This window comes from Halichoerus grypus, chromosome 14, assembly GCF_964656455.1.
Source record: "Halichoerus grypus chromosome 14, mHalGry1.hap1.1, whole genome shotgun sequence".
Lineage (NCBI taxonomy): Eukaryota > Metazoa > Chordata > Mammalia > Carnivora > Phocidae > Halichoerus > Halichoerus grypus.
The window spans coordinates 41793071-41809709 of record NC_135725.1 but is presented as its reverse complement, the minus strand read 5'-3'; the positions used below and the strand labels follow the sequence as shown (position 1 = coordinate 41809709).

At 42.3% G+C, this 16639-nt stretch overlaps 1 protein-coding gene across 7 annotated transcripts in view; it reads left to right on the top strand.

Moving 5' to 3' along the window:
• Positions 1-16639, top strand: part of FREM1 (FRAS1 related extracellular matrix 1) — a 168451-nt gene that overhangs the window by 31072 nt on the left and 120740 nt on the right. For 5 of the 7 annotated variants that reach the window (XR_013443592.1, XM_078061208.1, XM_078061203.1 and 2 more), the window contains exons 5-7: positions 1087-1283; positions 10269-10592; positions 13888-13996. Coding sequence is in view for 6 of the 7 variants with exons in the window: in XM_078061208.1 (XP_077917334.1) it covers positions 1087-1283; positions 10269-10592; positions 13888-13996 (630 nt within the window). In the remaining variant the exon portion in view is untranslated. Of the gene's footprint in view, positions 1-1086; positions 1284-10268; positions 10593-13887; positions 13997-14168; positions 15089-16639 lie in introns of those variants that run through there. The other 2 variants (XM_078061207.1, XM_078061206.1) reach the window with 2 other exon arrangements.

Sequence of the window (16639 nt, the reverse complement as noted above, 5' to 3'; positions counted from 1 at the left end):
CTGTTCCACAAGTTTGCGGCAAGCTGGAGTAAATGAGATCACATGCACGAAGTGGGCTTCACACGGTGTGGGGCCCATAGCAGGGGCTCAGTGATTGTCAGCTGTTATTATTCATAGTGACAATGGCAGTGGTAGTAAGAGTAGGTGGTGTATTTATTAAGTATGTTTTGATTACAGGTAAGTCTGACGTAGAGCAGGTGGCCAGTAGCCATGGTTTAAATCAGGAGGAGTTGATGGATAATGTTCCTTCTGTTATTCATCTAATCAGTGTATTTTGGGCACCTCCTATGTGCATAATAATGTTCTAGGCACTGTGGAAAGACCAGTAATCCCAATCATAGTAATACCTTGAATTTGGGCAACAATTTACAACTAAAGGCATGCTTGCACATGAGTCCTCCCATTTAGTGTTCACGACCATCTGGTTAAGAAGTAGAATACTCATTTTATACATCAGGGAAATGTACAAAAGGCCACTCAGAAAATAAGTGGCCTCTGGGTATCACCCCACAAGAGTGTAAAATGAAGTTGGGCAGAGAGAGAGAGACTATTGCAGAGATGATGGTGGTTTTTAGGGGGAGAGAGTAGGTTGGTTCAGGCGGTCAAAGAGTACTTAAAGGAGGGTTTAGTAAAAAGACTAAGGGGACTTGGAGAGGTATCAGGACTCAGGGGTGTGATGAACACAGTGGGGAGAGAATTTCAGCGAGTAGAACAGCCTTGGAGAGAGTGCATGACAGAGCTGTGGATGTGGATGCTGTGAAGGAAGACCAGCACTAGACTGTGGAAGGCCAGTTGTGACCGAGTGGCCTATTCATCAGGGATGTTTGGTCATCAGAATATGTATTTTATTATTTTTTCTCTCAGTGTAACTTTCAGTGGGCAAGGATCTTAGGAGACAACTGGTCAACCGTTCTTTTCAGGAAAAGAAATGAGGGATTATAGAATAATGCCAACCCCCTCCGTGAATGATTAGAGGGTATGCATGGGTATTCCTGAGGCAGCTAGTATCCACGGGAGGGTGGATTGGTTTTTTAATTTTACAATCATGCTCAAGTGACTGTCTTAACTCAGTGCTATATGTTCTAGAACTGGGAACAGAGCTGAGGTGTCCAGGTGGAAGCTGTGCCCTGGGACTGAAGAAAATGGGAAGTGTCAACGTGAGCTGTGAGGAGTTCTTGCTGATGGGCCTTCGTTATCAACACACGGATCCCCCTTCTCCCAACATTGACTACATCTCTATCCAGCTGGACCTCACAGATGGCAGGAGCAAAATTGTATACAAGGTAGAGTTGGGGGTTATGTGTCTGCGTCCCCAGCTGATCCGCAGCAAGAGAGCCACTTCCATGGGGGTGCTTGTGCTGGCTGCCATGCCAGGGCCAGTTCCTGAGCTACCGTGGGTGGGACTGCCCAGTGACTCATTAGAACTGCAGAATATCCGTGTATAATTTCCCTTCCCTGCCTCTCTTCTAGCTCTGCCACCACTAAGGCAATGGAGGAAGGACTGGGGCCATTTACATGCTACCCTTCTTCCCCCTCTCCCTTCAGTATTCTTTAGCTTGTCATTTGGTCTTTTGTAGCACCCTCTCTTTGAGGCTTCATTCCCCCTTCTTTGTTATAACCTCTTTTCACCTGTTAGAGGAAATTAGGGGGTCCACATATCGACTAGGCGAGGCCGTGGGAGACTGAGAGCAGGGGGAAACTCAGTCCCAGTATTATGGGTGTAGCAGATTATATCCTATTCACTCTTTTAGACTCTGAGATGGAAGACCAGGTCATCAAGGAGACAGGCCCCCCCAAGGCCTCCTCCATCTTTCAGTCTCTTTCAACTCCTCCTGCCCTTTCCTCCTATTGATCTCCTCACATTGAAATGAAGGTAGAAGATGAAATCAATTTATATGAAATATTTAACATGCTACTCAACTGATTCATATGATCTATAATTTGTTTTATTTGGGGCAACTGTGTACCAGCTGAAACAGCTTGGATTTTGTGCTGATATAAGATGATCCAAGATTACATTCATGAAAGACCTCCCTCTTTCAAAATTTGACATCTCACCAGATATCTCCCAAGAAACTCAGATACTGAGCATTGTCACTCCCAAGGAATTTATAAGATTAAAAAACAATAAGAAAATGACAAAACAGGATCAGAAAATTTTAGAATTGAGGTTAAAAAAAAAAAACTTTGAGATGGTCTGATCAAATTGATTAGGCAAATCACTTGGTGAATTTTATTTTTTTATTTTTTATTTATTTATTTTTTTAAGATTTTATTTATTTACTTGACAGAGAGAGAGAGAGTGAAAGCAGGAACACAAGCAGGGGGAGTGGGAGAAGGAGAAGCAGGCTTCCTGCTAAGCAGGGAGCCTGATGCGGGGCTTGATCCCAGGACCCTGGGATCATGACCTGAGCCGAAGGCAGACGCTTAACGATTGAGCCACCCAGGCGCCCCACTTGGTGAATTTTAAAGGATAGATTCTGAGCCTAACATTAATAGCTAAGAACATGAACGCTGGGCCCAGTTTGCCTGGGTTCAGATGTCTGTTTAACTAGCTATTTGACTTTGGATTTTATGCCTCATTTTAAAAAATCTTAAAATGGGAATAATAGAACCTACTTCTTAGAGTAATTGAGAGAAATAAATGAGATAATACTTATAAAGCAGTGGGCACAAAGCCTGGCACATAGTAAGCACCGTGCATACTTTGCCAATTAAAAAAGCCACCTGGGGAAGAAAATGGATCATCAGCTAGGTTTGGAAACAACTGGCTTAGCCCATACATCTTGTATAATGGTGGTCAGAGAAATTGCATACCTTTCCCATACATACATAGCCGTTTTATGACTGAGCCAAGACTAATTCCTAGGTCTCCTAACTATTAGTAGATATCTTCTCATCTTTTTGACACAAAAAGATTTTTACTTTTATTTTATTTTATTTTGAGAGAGAGAGAGAGAGAATGAGTGGGGGTGGGGGGCGGAGCACAAGGAGGAGAGAGAGACTCTCAAGCAGGCTCCATGCTCAAAGCAGAGCCTGATGCAGGGCTCAATCTCAGGACCCTGAGATCACCACCCAAGCTGAAATCAAGAGTCAGACGCTTAACAGACCGAGCCACCCAGGCACCCCAAAACTTTCACTTTTATTGACTTCTTATCTCTATTTAAAAAATTAGACCCATTTTTCTTCCTGACTGATTTTTCTATTTTGCCTCTCTATATTGAGTTAGGGCTTTATTGTTTATATTTTTAGATCAGTTTGGGATTTTACTCCTTAAAATGACCTTCTTGTTTTATTAATTAACCTACTCCATAGGCAATTTGGCATGTCATAAAACACATTCTTTTATGAATATCAAAGTCATATGTTTACTGCAGAGAATATTTTTTTGAAAAACACACAGAAAGCAAAATAAGAAGGCAAAACGAGTTATATTTCTCCCACTTATCTCACACACACACACACACACACACACGGTAAGGAGACATGCACACCAATGTTGGTTTTGTTTTATGCAGCTGAATTTATGCTATATTTGAAGATTTTGAATCTTGTTATTATTTTTATACTTGTACAGTCCATCCTCATCAAGTGACCAAATGACTATTTCATCCATAATTTTTTCTAGATTCTTAAGGTTTTCTTGTTTACATTTGCCTTTTTAATCAATCTGAAATGAATTTTATCATATTGTGAAACACAGGAACAATTTTTTTTCCCAAGTAGTCAAAATTTTCAGCACTATTTGTTGAATAATGAACCCGTTTCTCATTGATTTTTGATGCTTCTTCTATTGAATAAAAGATATTATGTATACTATTTCAAGGCTAGCTCTTTTGCTCCTTAGATATGCCTCCTTATTTCTGTGCCAGTATCAGTTATTCTAAATATAAAAGGTCAATAATACACTTTAATATTTTACAGGCAAGTTCTTCCTTATCACTTGTCTTCAAAGTTTTCTTATCCATGCTCTCCTAATCTTAGTTCTCAATAAAGAATTAAATCATTTATGTTCATTAAAGAAAAGTCCCTAAGTATTTTTATCAGGATTGGATTAAAACTATAAAGTATTTTGGAAATAATTGGAATATTAGAACATTTACCCATTGAGCCTTCTCATCCAGAAATGAGGGACCTCACTTCATCTAGGCAAATGTTATTTGATGTGTTTCTGTAAAATTTGCAGTTTTCTTCATATAAGTTGAGCACACTTATTAAGTCCAGTCCTAGGCAGTTTGCTTTTGGGAAATTACTGTGAATAGACACTTTTCCCTCCATTATATCTTCTCTTTGGTTACTGATGATAAATAGGAAAGCTATTTTTTGGTATAATTTTCTTTTATCTGGCTTCTTTCTTGAATTCAATTATTCTAAGAATTTTTCAGTTCTTTGGGCTTTGGAAGACCATAATTATATCTTTCACTAATGATGATAATTTTGTCCTTTCTTTTTCAGTAATTATTCCTCTTATTTTTGCTCTGTTCCCCACTGGTTTGGCCAGAATATTAAATATAATGATGCTTATAAGAATCCTTGTCTTGTATATTTTATCAATATCAACTGCCCACATTGTCCTTTTTTTTAATTTTTAAAATTTAAATTCAGTTAACAATGTATTATTAGTTTCAGAGGTAGAATTCAGTGATTCATCAGTCTTATATAATACCCAGTGCTCATTACATCACGTGCCCTCCTTAATGTCCAACACCCAGTTACCCCATGCCCCCCCAGCAATCCTATTTGTTTCCTATGATTAAGAGTCTCTTATGGTGTGTCTCCTCCTCTGATTTCATCTTGTTTTACTTTTCCCCTCTCTTCCCCTATGATCCTCTGTTTTGTTTCTTAAATTCCACTTATGAGTGAGATCATATGATGATTGTCTTTCTCTGATTAACTTGTTTCACTTAGCATAATACCCTCTAGTTCCATCCACATTGTTGCAAACGACAAGATTTCATTTTTTTAATGCCTGAGTAGTATTCCATTGTATATATATACCACCTCTTCTTTATCCATTCATCCGTCAGTGGACATCTGTGTTGCTTCCGTGTTTTGGCTATTGTGGACATTGCTGCTATAAACATTGGGGTGCAGGTGCCCCTTCGGATCACTACATTTGTATCTTTTGGGTAAATACCCAGTAGTGCAATTGCTGGGTCATAGGGTAGCTCTATTTTCAACTTTCTGAGGAGCCTCCATACTGTTTTCCAGAGTGGCTGCACCAGCTTGCATTCCCACTAGCAGGGTAAGAGGGTTCCCTTTTTTCCACATCCTTGCCAATATCTGTCGTTTCCTGACTTGTTAATTTTAGCCATTCTGACTGGTGTGTGGTGGTATCTCATTGTGGTTTTGATTTGTATTTCCCCGATGCAGAGTGATGTAGAGCATTTTTTCATGTTTGTTGGCTATTTGGATGTCTTTTTTTGCAGAAATGTCTGTTCATGTCTTCTGCTCATTTCTTGATTGGATTATTTGTTCTTTGGGTGTTGAGTTTGGTAGGTTCTTGATAGATTTTGGATAATAGCCCTTTATCTGATGAGACGTTTGCAAATATCTTCTCCCATTCTGCTGGTTGTCTTTTGGTCAACTGTTTACTTTTTTTTTTTTTTTTTCTTTTTAAAAATTAACATATAATGTATTATTTGTTTCAGGGGTACAGTTCTGTGATTCATCAGTCTTACACAATTCACAGTGCTCACCATAGCACATACCCTCCCCAATGTCCATCACCCAGCCACCCCATCCCGCCCACCTCCCTCCACTCCAGCAACCCTCAGTTTGTTTCCTGAGATTAAGAGTCTCTTCTGGTTTGTCTCCCTCTCAGGTTTCGTCTTGTTTCATTTTTCCCTCCCTTCCCCTGTGATCCTCTGTCTTGTTTCTCAAATTCCTCATATCAGTGAGATTATGTGATACTTGTCTTTCTCTGATTGACTTATTTCACTTAGCATAATACCCTCTAGTTCCATCCACGTTGTTGCAAATGGCAAGATTTCATTTTTTTGATGGCTGAGTAGTAGACTGTTGTATATATATACCACATCTTTTTTATCCATTCATCTGTCAATGGACATCTAGGTTCTTTCCATAGTTTGGCTATTGTGGACATTGCTGCTATAAACATTGCGGTGCAGGTGCCCCTTCGGATCCCTACATTTACTGGGGTAAATACCCAGTAGTGCAATTGCTGGGTCATAGGGTAGCTCTATTTTCAACTTTTTGGGGAACCTCCATACTGTTTTCCAGAGTGGCTGCACCAGCTTGCATTCCCACTGACAGTGTAGGAGGGTTCCCCTCTCTCTGCATCCTCGCCAACATCTGTCGTTTCCTGACTTGTTAATTTTAGCCATCTGACTGGTGGGAGGTAGTGTCTCATTGAGGTTTTGATTTGTATTTGTTCTTTGGGTGTTGAGTTTGGTAAGTTCTTGATAGATTTTGGGTACTAGCCCTTTATCTGCTATGTCATTTGCAAATATCTTCTCCCATTCTGTCGGCTGTCTTTTGGTTTTGTTGACTGTTTACTTTGCTGTGCAAAAGCTTTTTACCTTGATGAAGTCCCAATAGTTCATTTTTGCCTCTGTTTCCCTTGCTGATCAATTAAATGCTAAAATTGTATTTCCTTTATTTATTTTTAAAATAAATATTTTGCCTTTGTTTCCCTTGCTTTTGGAGATGTGTATAGCCAGAAGTTGTTGCAGCTGAGGTCGAAGAGGTTGCTGGTTATGGGTCTGTTCAAGTTTTCTATTTCTTCCTCTTTCAATTTTGGTAGTTTATATGTCTCTAGGAATGCATCCATTTCCTCCAGATTGCCTAATATGTTGGCATATAGTTCCTCATAATACGGTCTCATAATTGTTTGTTTTTCTTCGGTGTTGGTTGTGATCTCTCCTCTTTCATTCATGATTTAATTTATTTGGGTCCTTTCTCTTTCCTTTTTGATAAGTCTGGCCAGGGGTTTATCAATCTTATTAATTCTTTCTCAGAACCAGCTCCTAGTTTTGTTGATCTGTTCCACTGTTCTTTTGGTTTCTATTTCATTGACTTCTGTTCTAATCTATTAATTTTCTTCTCCTGCTGGGTTTAGGCTTTATTTGCTGTTCTTTCTCCAGCTCCTTTAGGTGTAAGGTTAGGTTGTATATTTGAGACCTTTCTTGTTTCTTGAGAAAGGCTTGTATTGCTATATACTTCCCTTTAGGACCATGTTTGCTGCATCCCAAAGGTTTTGAACAGTTGTGTTTTCATTTTCATTTGTTTCCATGAATTTTTAAAATTCTTATTTAGTTTTCCAGTTGACCCATTCATTTTTTAGTAGAATGCTCTTTAGCCTCCATGTATTTGAGTTCTTTCCAAATTTCCTCTTGTGATTGAATTCCCGTTTCAAAGCATTGTGATCTGAAAATATGCAGGGAATGATCCTAATCTTTTGGTACCAGTTGAGACTGGTTTGTGACCCAGTATGTGATCTATTCTGGCAAATGTTCCATGTGCACTCGAGAAGAATGTGTATTGTGTTGCTTTAGGATGGAATGCTCTGAATATATCTGTGAAGTCCATCTGGTCCAGTGTGTCATTCAAAGCCCTATTTCCTTGTTGATCTTCTGTTTAGACAATCTGTCCATTAGTGAGTGGGGTGTTAAAGTCCCCTACTCTTAATGCTCCTACTGTTCAGCACCAGTCCTTTTATACCATGATTTTCCCATTCTTGAATTTTCAACATTATGACTTTTTAAATAATTTTTTTTTTAAAGTAGGCTCCATGTCCAGCGTGGAGCCCAGTGCGGGGCTTGAACTCATAACCCTGAGATCAAGATCTGAGCTGGGATCAAGATCTGAGCTGAGATCAAGACTTGAGCTGAGATTAGGAGTCAGATGCTTAACCAACAGAGCCACCCAAGCACCCCTTTAAGTAATTTTTTTAAGTGGCATGTGAAGAATAGATACTCTGAACCCTGAGAAGTCTCAGCATATTATTAATTTGTCTTCATTAAGCATGCAGTGGGAGGAGAGAGGGGTTGATTGTCTTCTTTTCTCTTTCTCTGTTGCACTTCTTTCTTTTGAGTTTTGCTGGCTGGTTTTGGAATTTCTGGTCTTAGGGGGCTTGGTTTGTGCAGAGCATTGCGGAGAGAGGTCTTATTTGATCAGACACTGATGGAATATAACTTCATGCTCTGTAACTCTGGCAAGTGTTTCCAGCTTATTCTTTGTCTCCGGGACAATTTTGTGGTTTCTCTGGGGATCCCCCATCCTGGAGGTGGTCTTCTGGTGGATCTCCAGAGGAGTCCTTTCTAGCCTGAGTATTCACTTGCAATTTCTCCCATAGCTCCTAGGATTATTTCCACCCCCAGCTGCCTGTTTCTGCCTTTCTTTGGCTTCTCACAGATGCCCCCCAAAAGTCAGGGTCCAGGATGACCCCAAACCAACCCTCTGTCCCACTCAGCCCATATGTGGGAGCCCCCATATGTTTTTCCTTGCCACAAACAAAGGCTAGGCAGATCCCAGAAGAGGCACCAGTATTTTCTGCGTCTGGCCCCTTCGCTTCCTCCTGTGGGAGCCCAGCATCGGTCCTCTGTATCTCACCTGTAAAAGATACATTTAAGGCTGGCCTCAAGGAAACTTCTCTCCTGACACCCAGGACAAATGTAGCATTGCCCACCTTTCCTCTTCATGGGGTTGAGTGGGGTTGGGGATCGAGGGAGTGACTCAGCACAGCAAAGCACTCTTCTCTACAAATAAATCTTTCTCTTACCCCTCTCGACCCTTTTCTATTCTTGTAGTGGGTGAGAGGGTTCTAGACCAGTTCCAGACAATTTGCTTTGTAAATACTGCCGATAGTATCGGTGTCACATTCACTTTGAAATCTGATATCTCTTTCATTGGAACTTCAGTTGAGACCAAACCAAAAAGAATTCTGTTTTTATCATTTTGTTACGTGCAGATTACAACTTCTAGTCCAATATCCAGTGTTCTGCATATTGTATGTGACTCTTATCGTTCAGGGTCATTCTTAACAATGCGAAACACCAAGTCCCATGAAAACCAGCATCTCCTGCTTTGAGGATTCTTCCTCATAGCACCTGTTGACACCTCAGGTCCCAAGATGCAATTTCCTGGTTTCTCTGGAGATCCCCATTATTGGGGCCGCTTGCTCATAGCTCTCTCATTTGAGGGTACATTTCTAGCCTGATTGGTAGTTTTCAGTTTTAATTACCTACTCATCGCTTGGGGACTCAGGGTCTTAACTAACTGGACAGCTGAGCCACCATCCTTCAGTTGCATGAGTACTGAGTTATAGAGACATTTTCCTTCATCCTGCCTTTGCCCTCTTTCAAACCACATGGCAGGAAGTGGGCAGGGTGGCCAGAGGAGGTAAGTGGGGTGTGCCAGACACTGCTAAGTGCTTTACTTTGGCTATCTCATTTAATCCTCACTTATTACTTGGGGGCCCAGCATTTGCATTTTACAAATGGGGGGAAAAGGCTTAGGAGTTAAATAGCTTGTTTAAAATCACACAAATCATAAGTGCTGGAAATAGAATCGAAAGGACAGTTCCTTCTGATGCCAAAACGAATGTCCACTTTCAATCCTGGCTACATATTAGAGTCACCAGAGAGCTTTTAAAAATACCAGTTTTCTGGTCGCTTTTTTGCAACAATTTTTTTTCATTATTATGTTATGTTAATCACCATACATTACATCATTAGTTTCTGATGTAGTGTTCCATGATTCATTGTTTGTGTATAACACCCAGTGCTCCATGCAGAACATGCTCTCTTTAATACCCATCACCAGGCTAACCCATCCTCCCACCCCCCTCCCCTCTAGAACCCTCAGTTTGTTTCTCAGAGTCCATAGTCTCTCATGGTTCGTCTCCCCTCCAATTCCCCACCCCTTCATTTTTCCCTTCCTACTATCTTCTTTTTTTTAACATATATTATTTGTTTCAGAGGTACATGTCTGTGATTCAACAGTCTTGCACAATTCACAGTGCTTACCATAGCACATACCCTCCCCAATGTCTATCACCCAGCCACCCCATCCCTCCCACCCCCCACCACTCCAGCAACCCTCAGTTTCCCTTTTTTGCAACAATTAAATTAGAACCTGTGGAGATGGAGCTTGGGCATCAGTATGTGTTTAAAACTCTCCAGTGATTCTAATGTGCAGCCAGGTTTCAGGTCACTGCCAGACACACTGTCTACATACTATTAACCATGTATGTGATAGCTTCATTCATATTGTTTCCCCTTCGTATTTTCTTTCCCCTTCAAAAGTCAGAGAGTGCGTGGTTGCCCGTCTATATCAGAGCTGGCTTTCCTAATCAGATTCCAAGGGCCGCATTCATGGCCATGTTTATTCTGGAAGTGGATCAGTTTATCCTGACCTCCTTGACTACATCCGTCCTGGACTGTGAAGAGGATGAGACCCCTAAGCCCTTGCTGGTGTTCAACGTTACGAAAGCCCCACCCCAGGGCTACGTGACTCATCTGTGGGATCACACCAGACCCGTCTCCTCGTTCACCTGGAAAGATCTGAGTGACATGCAGATAGCCTACCAGCCACCGAACAGCAGCTATTCTGCACGGAGACATTACGAGGTAGGAAGAAAGGGAGACAAAGCGTCTGGCCCGTCTGCTATCCACAGAGTTACTGAAGAGGCAGGCCACTTCCCTGCACCTTCAGGTTAGTTTGCACGTCAGTGCCTCAGAAGAGAATCAGTCACTGTCAATCTAGATGCAGATTCAAATGCTTAGAGGAGCCGCTGGTGATGCCCATGAGCAAAGCCGCCTGGGGGGAGACGGTGGGGAGTGGGAAGAAAGAGCTGACAGTGTCAGAGGCCGCTGTATCGGAGCGCTAGTGATTGCCATCCTGTGTGAATACAGACAAATCGGGGCGCACCTAGGGTAGTCTTAGCTCTTGTTCTTCAGAGGACTTGGAAATCTGTAAGTGTTCTGTAAAAATGTTTTAATTTTTAAATACAGAGTACATATTAAAGGTTCTAAAACATATTGTGCCAGCTACAAAATACTTCTGAGGGCCACATTTGGCCCAGAGCTCACCAGTTTAAGAACTCTCATGTCCTTGACAGTCTTTCTGCCTGGCATAGGCCATGGAACTTAGAGATGACTTTGTCTACAATCCTTTCATTAACAAAGTCTTTTTATTTTAAAGATTTATTTATTCATTTGAGAGAGAGAGAGAGAGAGAGAGAGAGAGAGAGCACACAAGTGGGAGGGGCAAAGGGAGGGAGAGAGAATCTCAAGTAGACCTTGTGCTGAGTGTGGAGCCCCATGCGGGGCTCGATCCCATGACCTTGAGATTACCACTTGAGCTGAAACCAAGAGTCGGACACTCAACCCACTGTGCCACCCAGGCACCCCTCATTAATAAATTATATTATTCCTGGAGCACCTGCGTGGCTCAGTCATTAAGCGTCTGCCTTCAGCTCAAGTCTTGATCCTGGGGTCCTGGGATCGACCCCCGCATCGGGCTCTCTGTTCGGCAGGAAGCCTGCTTCTCCCTCTCCCACTCCCCCTGCCTGTGTTCCTTCTCTCTCTGTCTCTCTCTGTCAAATAAATAAATAAAATCTTTAAAAAAATAAATCCTGTTATTCCTTTTTGTTTGGATGAGTGTTTTACTGGGATCCTTAATTTTAATGAATAATGCTGACTCAGGACCGGACATTCCATAATCTCATTGGATGACTAATTTCTCTATCAAACACACTCCTGTCAGGAAAGTCCCCTTCCTGTCTAAACCAAGTACCTTTGGCTGCTATTCCAGCCTCTTTCCTCTAATTTTGTTTTGGATGGGAGTTGAGAACAGCTGGTGACAGTCTTCACAAACTTACAGACCTACCAGCAAGTTGATTCTAACAGGATGGAATGTTTAAATGAGCAGATTGATACAGACTTGACTTCAGGTTTATTAAGGAAAATGAGTGTGCCTAGTGTTCCAAATTGTCCTTCATCTAATTTAGGCATTTTCAGCATTTAGCCCCCAGGACGACAAAAGACTTCAGACTGTAAATGCCATACTTTTGCCCTTTCCTTTCCTTTTTTCTTTTTTTTTCTTTTCTTTTCTTCATAATAGTAAGTGGCAGCTGTTTTTTTTCTTTCTTCCTCTTGCCTCCCATTCCTTCCATATTATAAAGTAATTTCTCATTCAATGCCCAGTTTTACCTCGAACTCATAAATAAAGCTCACCTACTCTGGCTGCTTCCTGTGTGTCTTTTCTGGGATCATATAGTGTAATTTTAAAGCAGAACTTGTTCAAATGTGTGATTTTGCCGTTGTTCTTAGAAGGTGACTCTCAATTTTCTCAGTGGAGATTAGGTGCTTTGCAGATTACATGGGCTGGAAGCCCTGGGCTCAGTCAGCCACCTGGGGTGGGACCCCGAGGGCAGAGCAATGTCCAGGGCTCCTGAAGCTAGCTGAGCCTTCCCTGCACTGTAATGCCAAGGCGGTCCATTCTTTCAGCCATGAAAATTCAAGCTTATTTTACTAGGTACTCTGTTGGTTTGAGAACAGTGTTTCTTAGTGAGCACGTGACCTACAATTTCATATGGCTCAACCTAATAGATATTTACATTACACCTCCAAAACACATCCCTCCTGGGTTATGGTTCCATTTTTAGTCTGTTACTGTGGCAGCCTTGAATCTGTTTCTTTTGTGAGGTAGTATTTGCTGATATATTGCCGTTTGATAATTTATGCTCTCTAATGGACCAAATGGACATTCAATGTCAAATGGACATTCTTCAAGAATGGGCATGTGCCTTGCATTTCTGTCTTATAAATCATCCTTCCCTGTCAGCACCTGGTGTAATATGTGCATTATACATAATGAGGTTCTAAACTTAATGGGGCACCTGGGTGGCTCAGCTGGTTAAGCGTCTGCCTTTGGCTCAGGTCATGATTCCGGGGTCCTGGGATTAAGCCCTGTGTCGGGCTCCCTGCTCAGTGGGGAGCCTGCTTCTCCCTCTGCACCCCCCTCCCGCTCGTGCTCTGTCTTGTGCTTTCTCAAATAAATAAATATTTTAAAAATCTTATCATATAGCCCCATTTATTAGCTATGGATTTCATGGAAGCAAATACAATCTGGATATTTAAAAATATGTTTGGAGAGATAGATGCCTGTAGACCAGGGTCTCTTAAAAGCAGCACCATTGGCCATTTGCACCGGATAATTCTTTGTTGTGGGGGTTGTCCCGTGCATGGTAGTAATAGGAGCATCCCTGGCCTCTATCCTCCATTTAGTGGCCAGTAGTACTGCCCACCACGCATACCCATTTGTGAGACCAAAAATGTCTCCAGACATTCCCAAATGTCCCCTGGGGGAACAAAGTCCCCTTAGTTAAGATGCACTTCTCTAGACCTTATACCTTTGAGAGAGGCTTGAGTGGTCTGATGCTGGTCTCCTGAGCAAGTGCAGGGACCCTTCTTCAGCGTATTTGTTTATTTCAGGTTAAAAACTTCTTTTATGGAGAGGAAAATTTAAAAATACTGTTAACTAAGGAACAAAATCTAGAGCCTGAAAACGTGATATCAGGCTGTCAAAAATGAGATCAGGCGGGGCGCCTGGGTGGCTCAGTCAGTTAAGCATCTGACTCTTGATTTTGGTTCAGATTGTGATCTCAGGGTTGTGAGACTGAGCCCCGCATCGGGCTCCACCCTTAGCAGGGAGCGTGCCTCTCTCCCTCTGACCCTCCCCCTGCACGCCCTCTCTCTCTGTCTCTAAAATAAATAAATGAATCTTTAAGAAAAATGAGATCAGGGAACAGCAGAAACCTAAATCTGTTTTGCCTTCATCTGTGGTGTCTGCCCCAGGAATCATGGTATTTTATGTCATAAATTGTCAATGTGTGATTCTTATGCAACGGTTTGTTTACAGGTGGAGGTGGAGGTTTATGACTTCTTCTTCGAAAGGAGTGCACCTATCACCGTCCACATCTCCGTCAGAACAGCGGATACAAATGCCCCCCGAGTGTCCTGGAACACAGGTGAAGCTCCGTGTAGGGCATCAAGCTACAGAGCCCTGAAGGGAGGATGGGAAATTATATGGGTCAGGAAAGAAAGGTCGTTTCTTTCCATTTCACGCATGAGGCAGCTGAAACCCAGACCAGTGAAGGCAATCAGAGAGTTGTTTTTGTTTTGTTTTGTTTTTCCTACCAGCAGGGTGAGAAATTTAAATCCAGGATTCCTGTGTGGTGAAGCCAAGTTTTTCCTCTGGAGGAACTAAGCCAGAAGGGACACCTTTCAACTGAATGAGGCCAAGAAGTGACTATTTGTGATATTGAGCTATAATTGGACAGAGAGAGAAAAGGTCTCCAACTCTGACTGTTCAGAGGAGGGAAGGAAGATGTAGACTAATTCATTGTCCTGTTTTTAGGACATGCAAGGAAACCATCATACGTGAATAAAGAGCTTAAACTGCTTTATTTATTTTAAAAGAAGGTCACTTCTGAGTGGTCTTTAACGCAATGTATATATTTAGATCAGATGTAAATGTGGAATGGAAATGAAGACTTTTTCCTTTCCCACTGATCCCACTGATAGCATTCAAAACATACTTATAAGTGGCGGTTGTAGGTTCTGTTGAGGGGAAAATATCTCTGATTTACATCCTCAAGTGGTGGCTTAAACTTGTCACTCTGTGTGTGTGTGTATGTGTGTGTGCGCGTGTGCGTGTGCCCTTGCACACGGGTACACACACACACGTGTTCGTATGCGTGTGAGTTTCAGTTGTGAGGAGAACATTGGTTGAGCAGTCTTGCTGCTTTTGTGTCCCACTCTACTTCTGTTAGAGGGATAATGAAAGAAAAGAAGGAATTGATAACCTGAAGTTTAGTAATAATCACTTATTAAGCGGATCATTGCCTGAGCGTAGAGATTTACTAGTCTGTATAAGCTGTGGAAGCTTGTGAAGAGAGCCCCAAATCCGCTTTGGCTACTTTGGACATGAGAATCTTTTTTAAAATGAGTTTTTACTTATTATGAACTTAATATATGTTCATCATTGAAAACTTGGAAAGTATATTAAACCATAAATTGAATGAATGGATAACAATGATAATAATAATGCATGGATAGTAATGAATAAATGAATGAAACAGTAATGAATGAATAATACCATTTATTACTCCACCATGAAGACAGAACCACTGCTAATATTTTGCTCTCTATACTTCCAGTCTTGCTCTTCTGCTGCGTCCCATGATGCCTTGTACTATGGTGGACCGTACACTCTTGGCTTCAAAATCCTTATTACCAGTCACAGAGATTTTTTTTTTTAATTTTAAGTGGGCTCCACGCCCAGCATGGAACCCAATGCGGGGTTTGAACTCACGACCCTGAGGTCAAGACCTGAGCCAAGACCAAGAATTGGACACTTAACTGACTGGGCCACTCAGGCGCCCCTCACAGAGATTCTTTATATGTGCTTGTCCTCCATCGCTTCTTTCCTCCCTTCCTTCTTTCCTTTCTTCCTCCCTCCCTCCTTTCTTCCTCTCTCTCTCTCTCTGTCTCTCTTTGTCTCTCTCTCCAGACTGTGTATCTTATCCCAGGTTTCCTAGTCAACAGCCCTTGACGCAGGTCAAATAAACTAATCCTATACTGAAAACAAGAATGAGAGGGAAAGGCAGTTGTGGGAAACAGATAAAAAGGTGGTGTGACTAGGCTGATGAGGAAGTGAGGTTGGAGGCTGTGTTGGGCTGGTGTCTCCAGGAGACAGAGCCACTGTGTGTGGGCGGAGTCACAGGTGGGCTGGGGAAGACGTGAATGGTCTCTCTCTCAGCTCCTTCCCATCTCCTGGCTCACTGTGGTCAGTTTGCCTCCCTGGAGGTCAGCTCCCCACACGTCCATGATGAGCTGCTTGGCCCCTCTTTGCGGCTGCTACAGAAACTCCCTGGGTCCCCCGGTGTAGGACCTGGCCATGGTCACAAGGGTAGGTCATGCCACAAGCTGGCCCTTGCCCAAGAGGACGGTTGAGGTAAGCAGCCACATACCAGAAGATGAGGCAGTGGTGGCAGCTGGGACTTTACAGTTGTGGGGACTGTGGGGACCCACATGGGGCTGCTGCTGTGAGAAAGCAGGCACATGGTCACGGCCGGGGGGTGGGGGTGGGGCAGGGGAAGCTGGGCAGGTTTGAAAGGGAGCGTCATCTGGTCCACCAGTACACTGCCTTTAAGTTTTATCAACTTGTTTCCTTAAAAAGCTTTGCTCCCATTTAAGATTCTTTGCAATCTGTCAGCTCCTGGATCTCCTGGATAATGGGAATGGTTGGTGATGATGCTCTCAGCTCCCTATTTTTCACTGGAGTGTTCTGTCCAGGATCTATATTCTTGCTGCTCTGAGCAGCACTTTCCCTCTCTCCCTAGATTTCCTCCAGCATGCTGGGTCCAAGAAGAAGGTTTTATTTCATTTCCTCTAGTTACAAAAGTCCCTTCTTTATTAGAGTCTAGAATAAAATTCAGCCCTCATTGCGGTGTCAGACACTTCACGTCTAATATAGTTAAACACTCCCTTAGCAGGGTAGCTCTGTATTTGCACAGTTACCCACTTTACATTCTCTGTCCTGCGAGCTACTCTTGCACTCCTAACTTATATGGAAAAACTCTTTTGATTTTTTGGCCTGCTTAAAATAT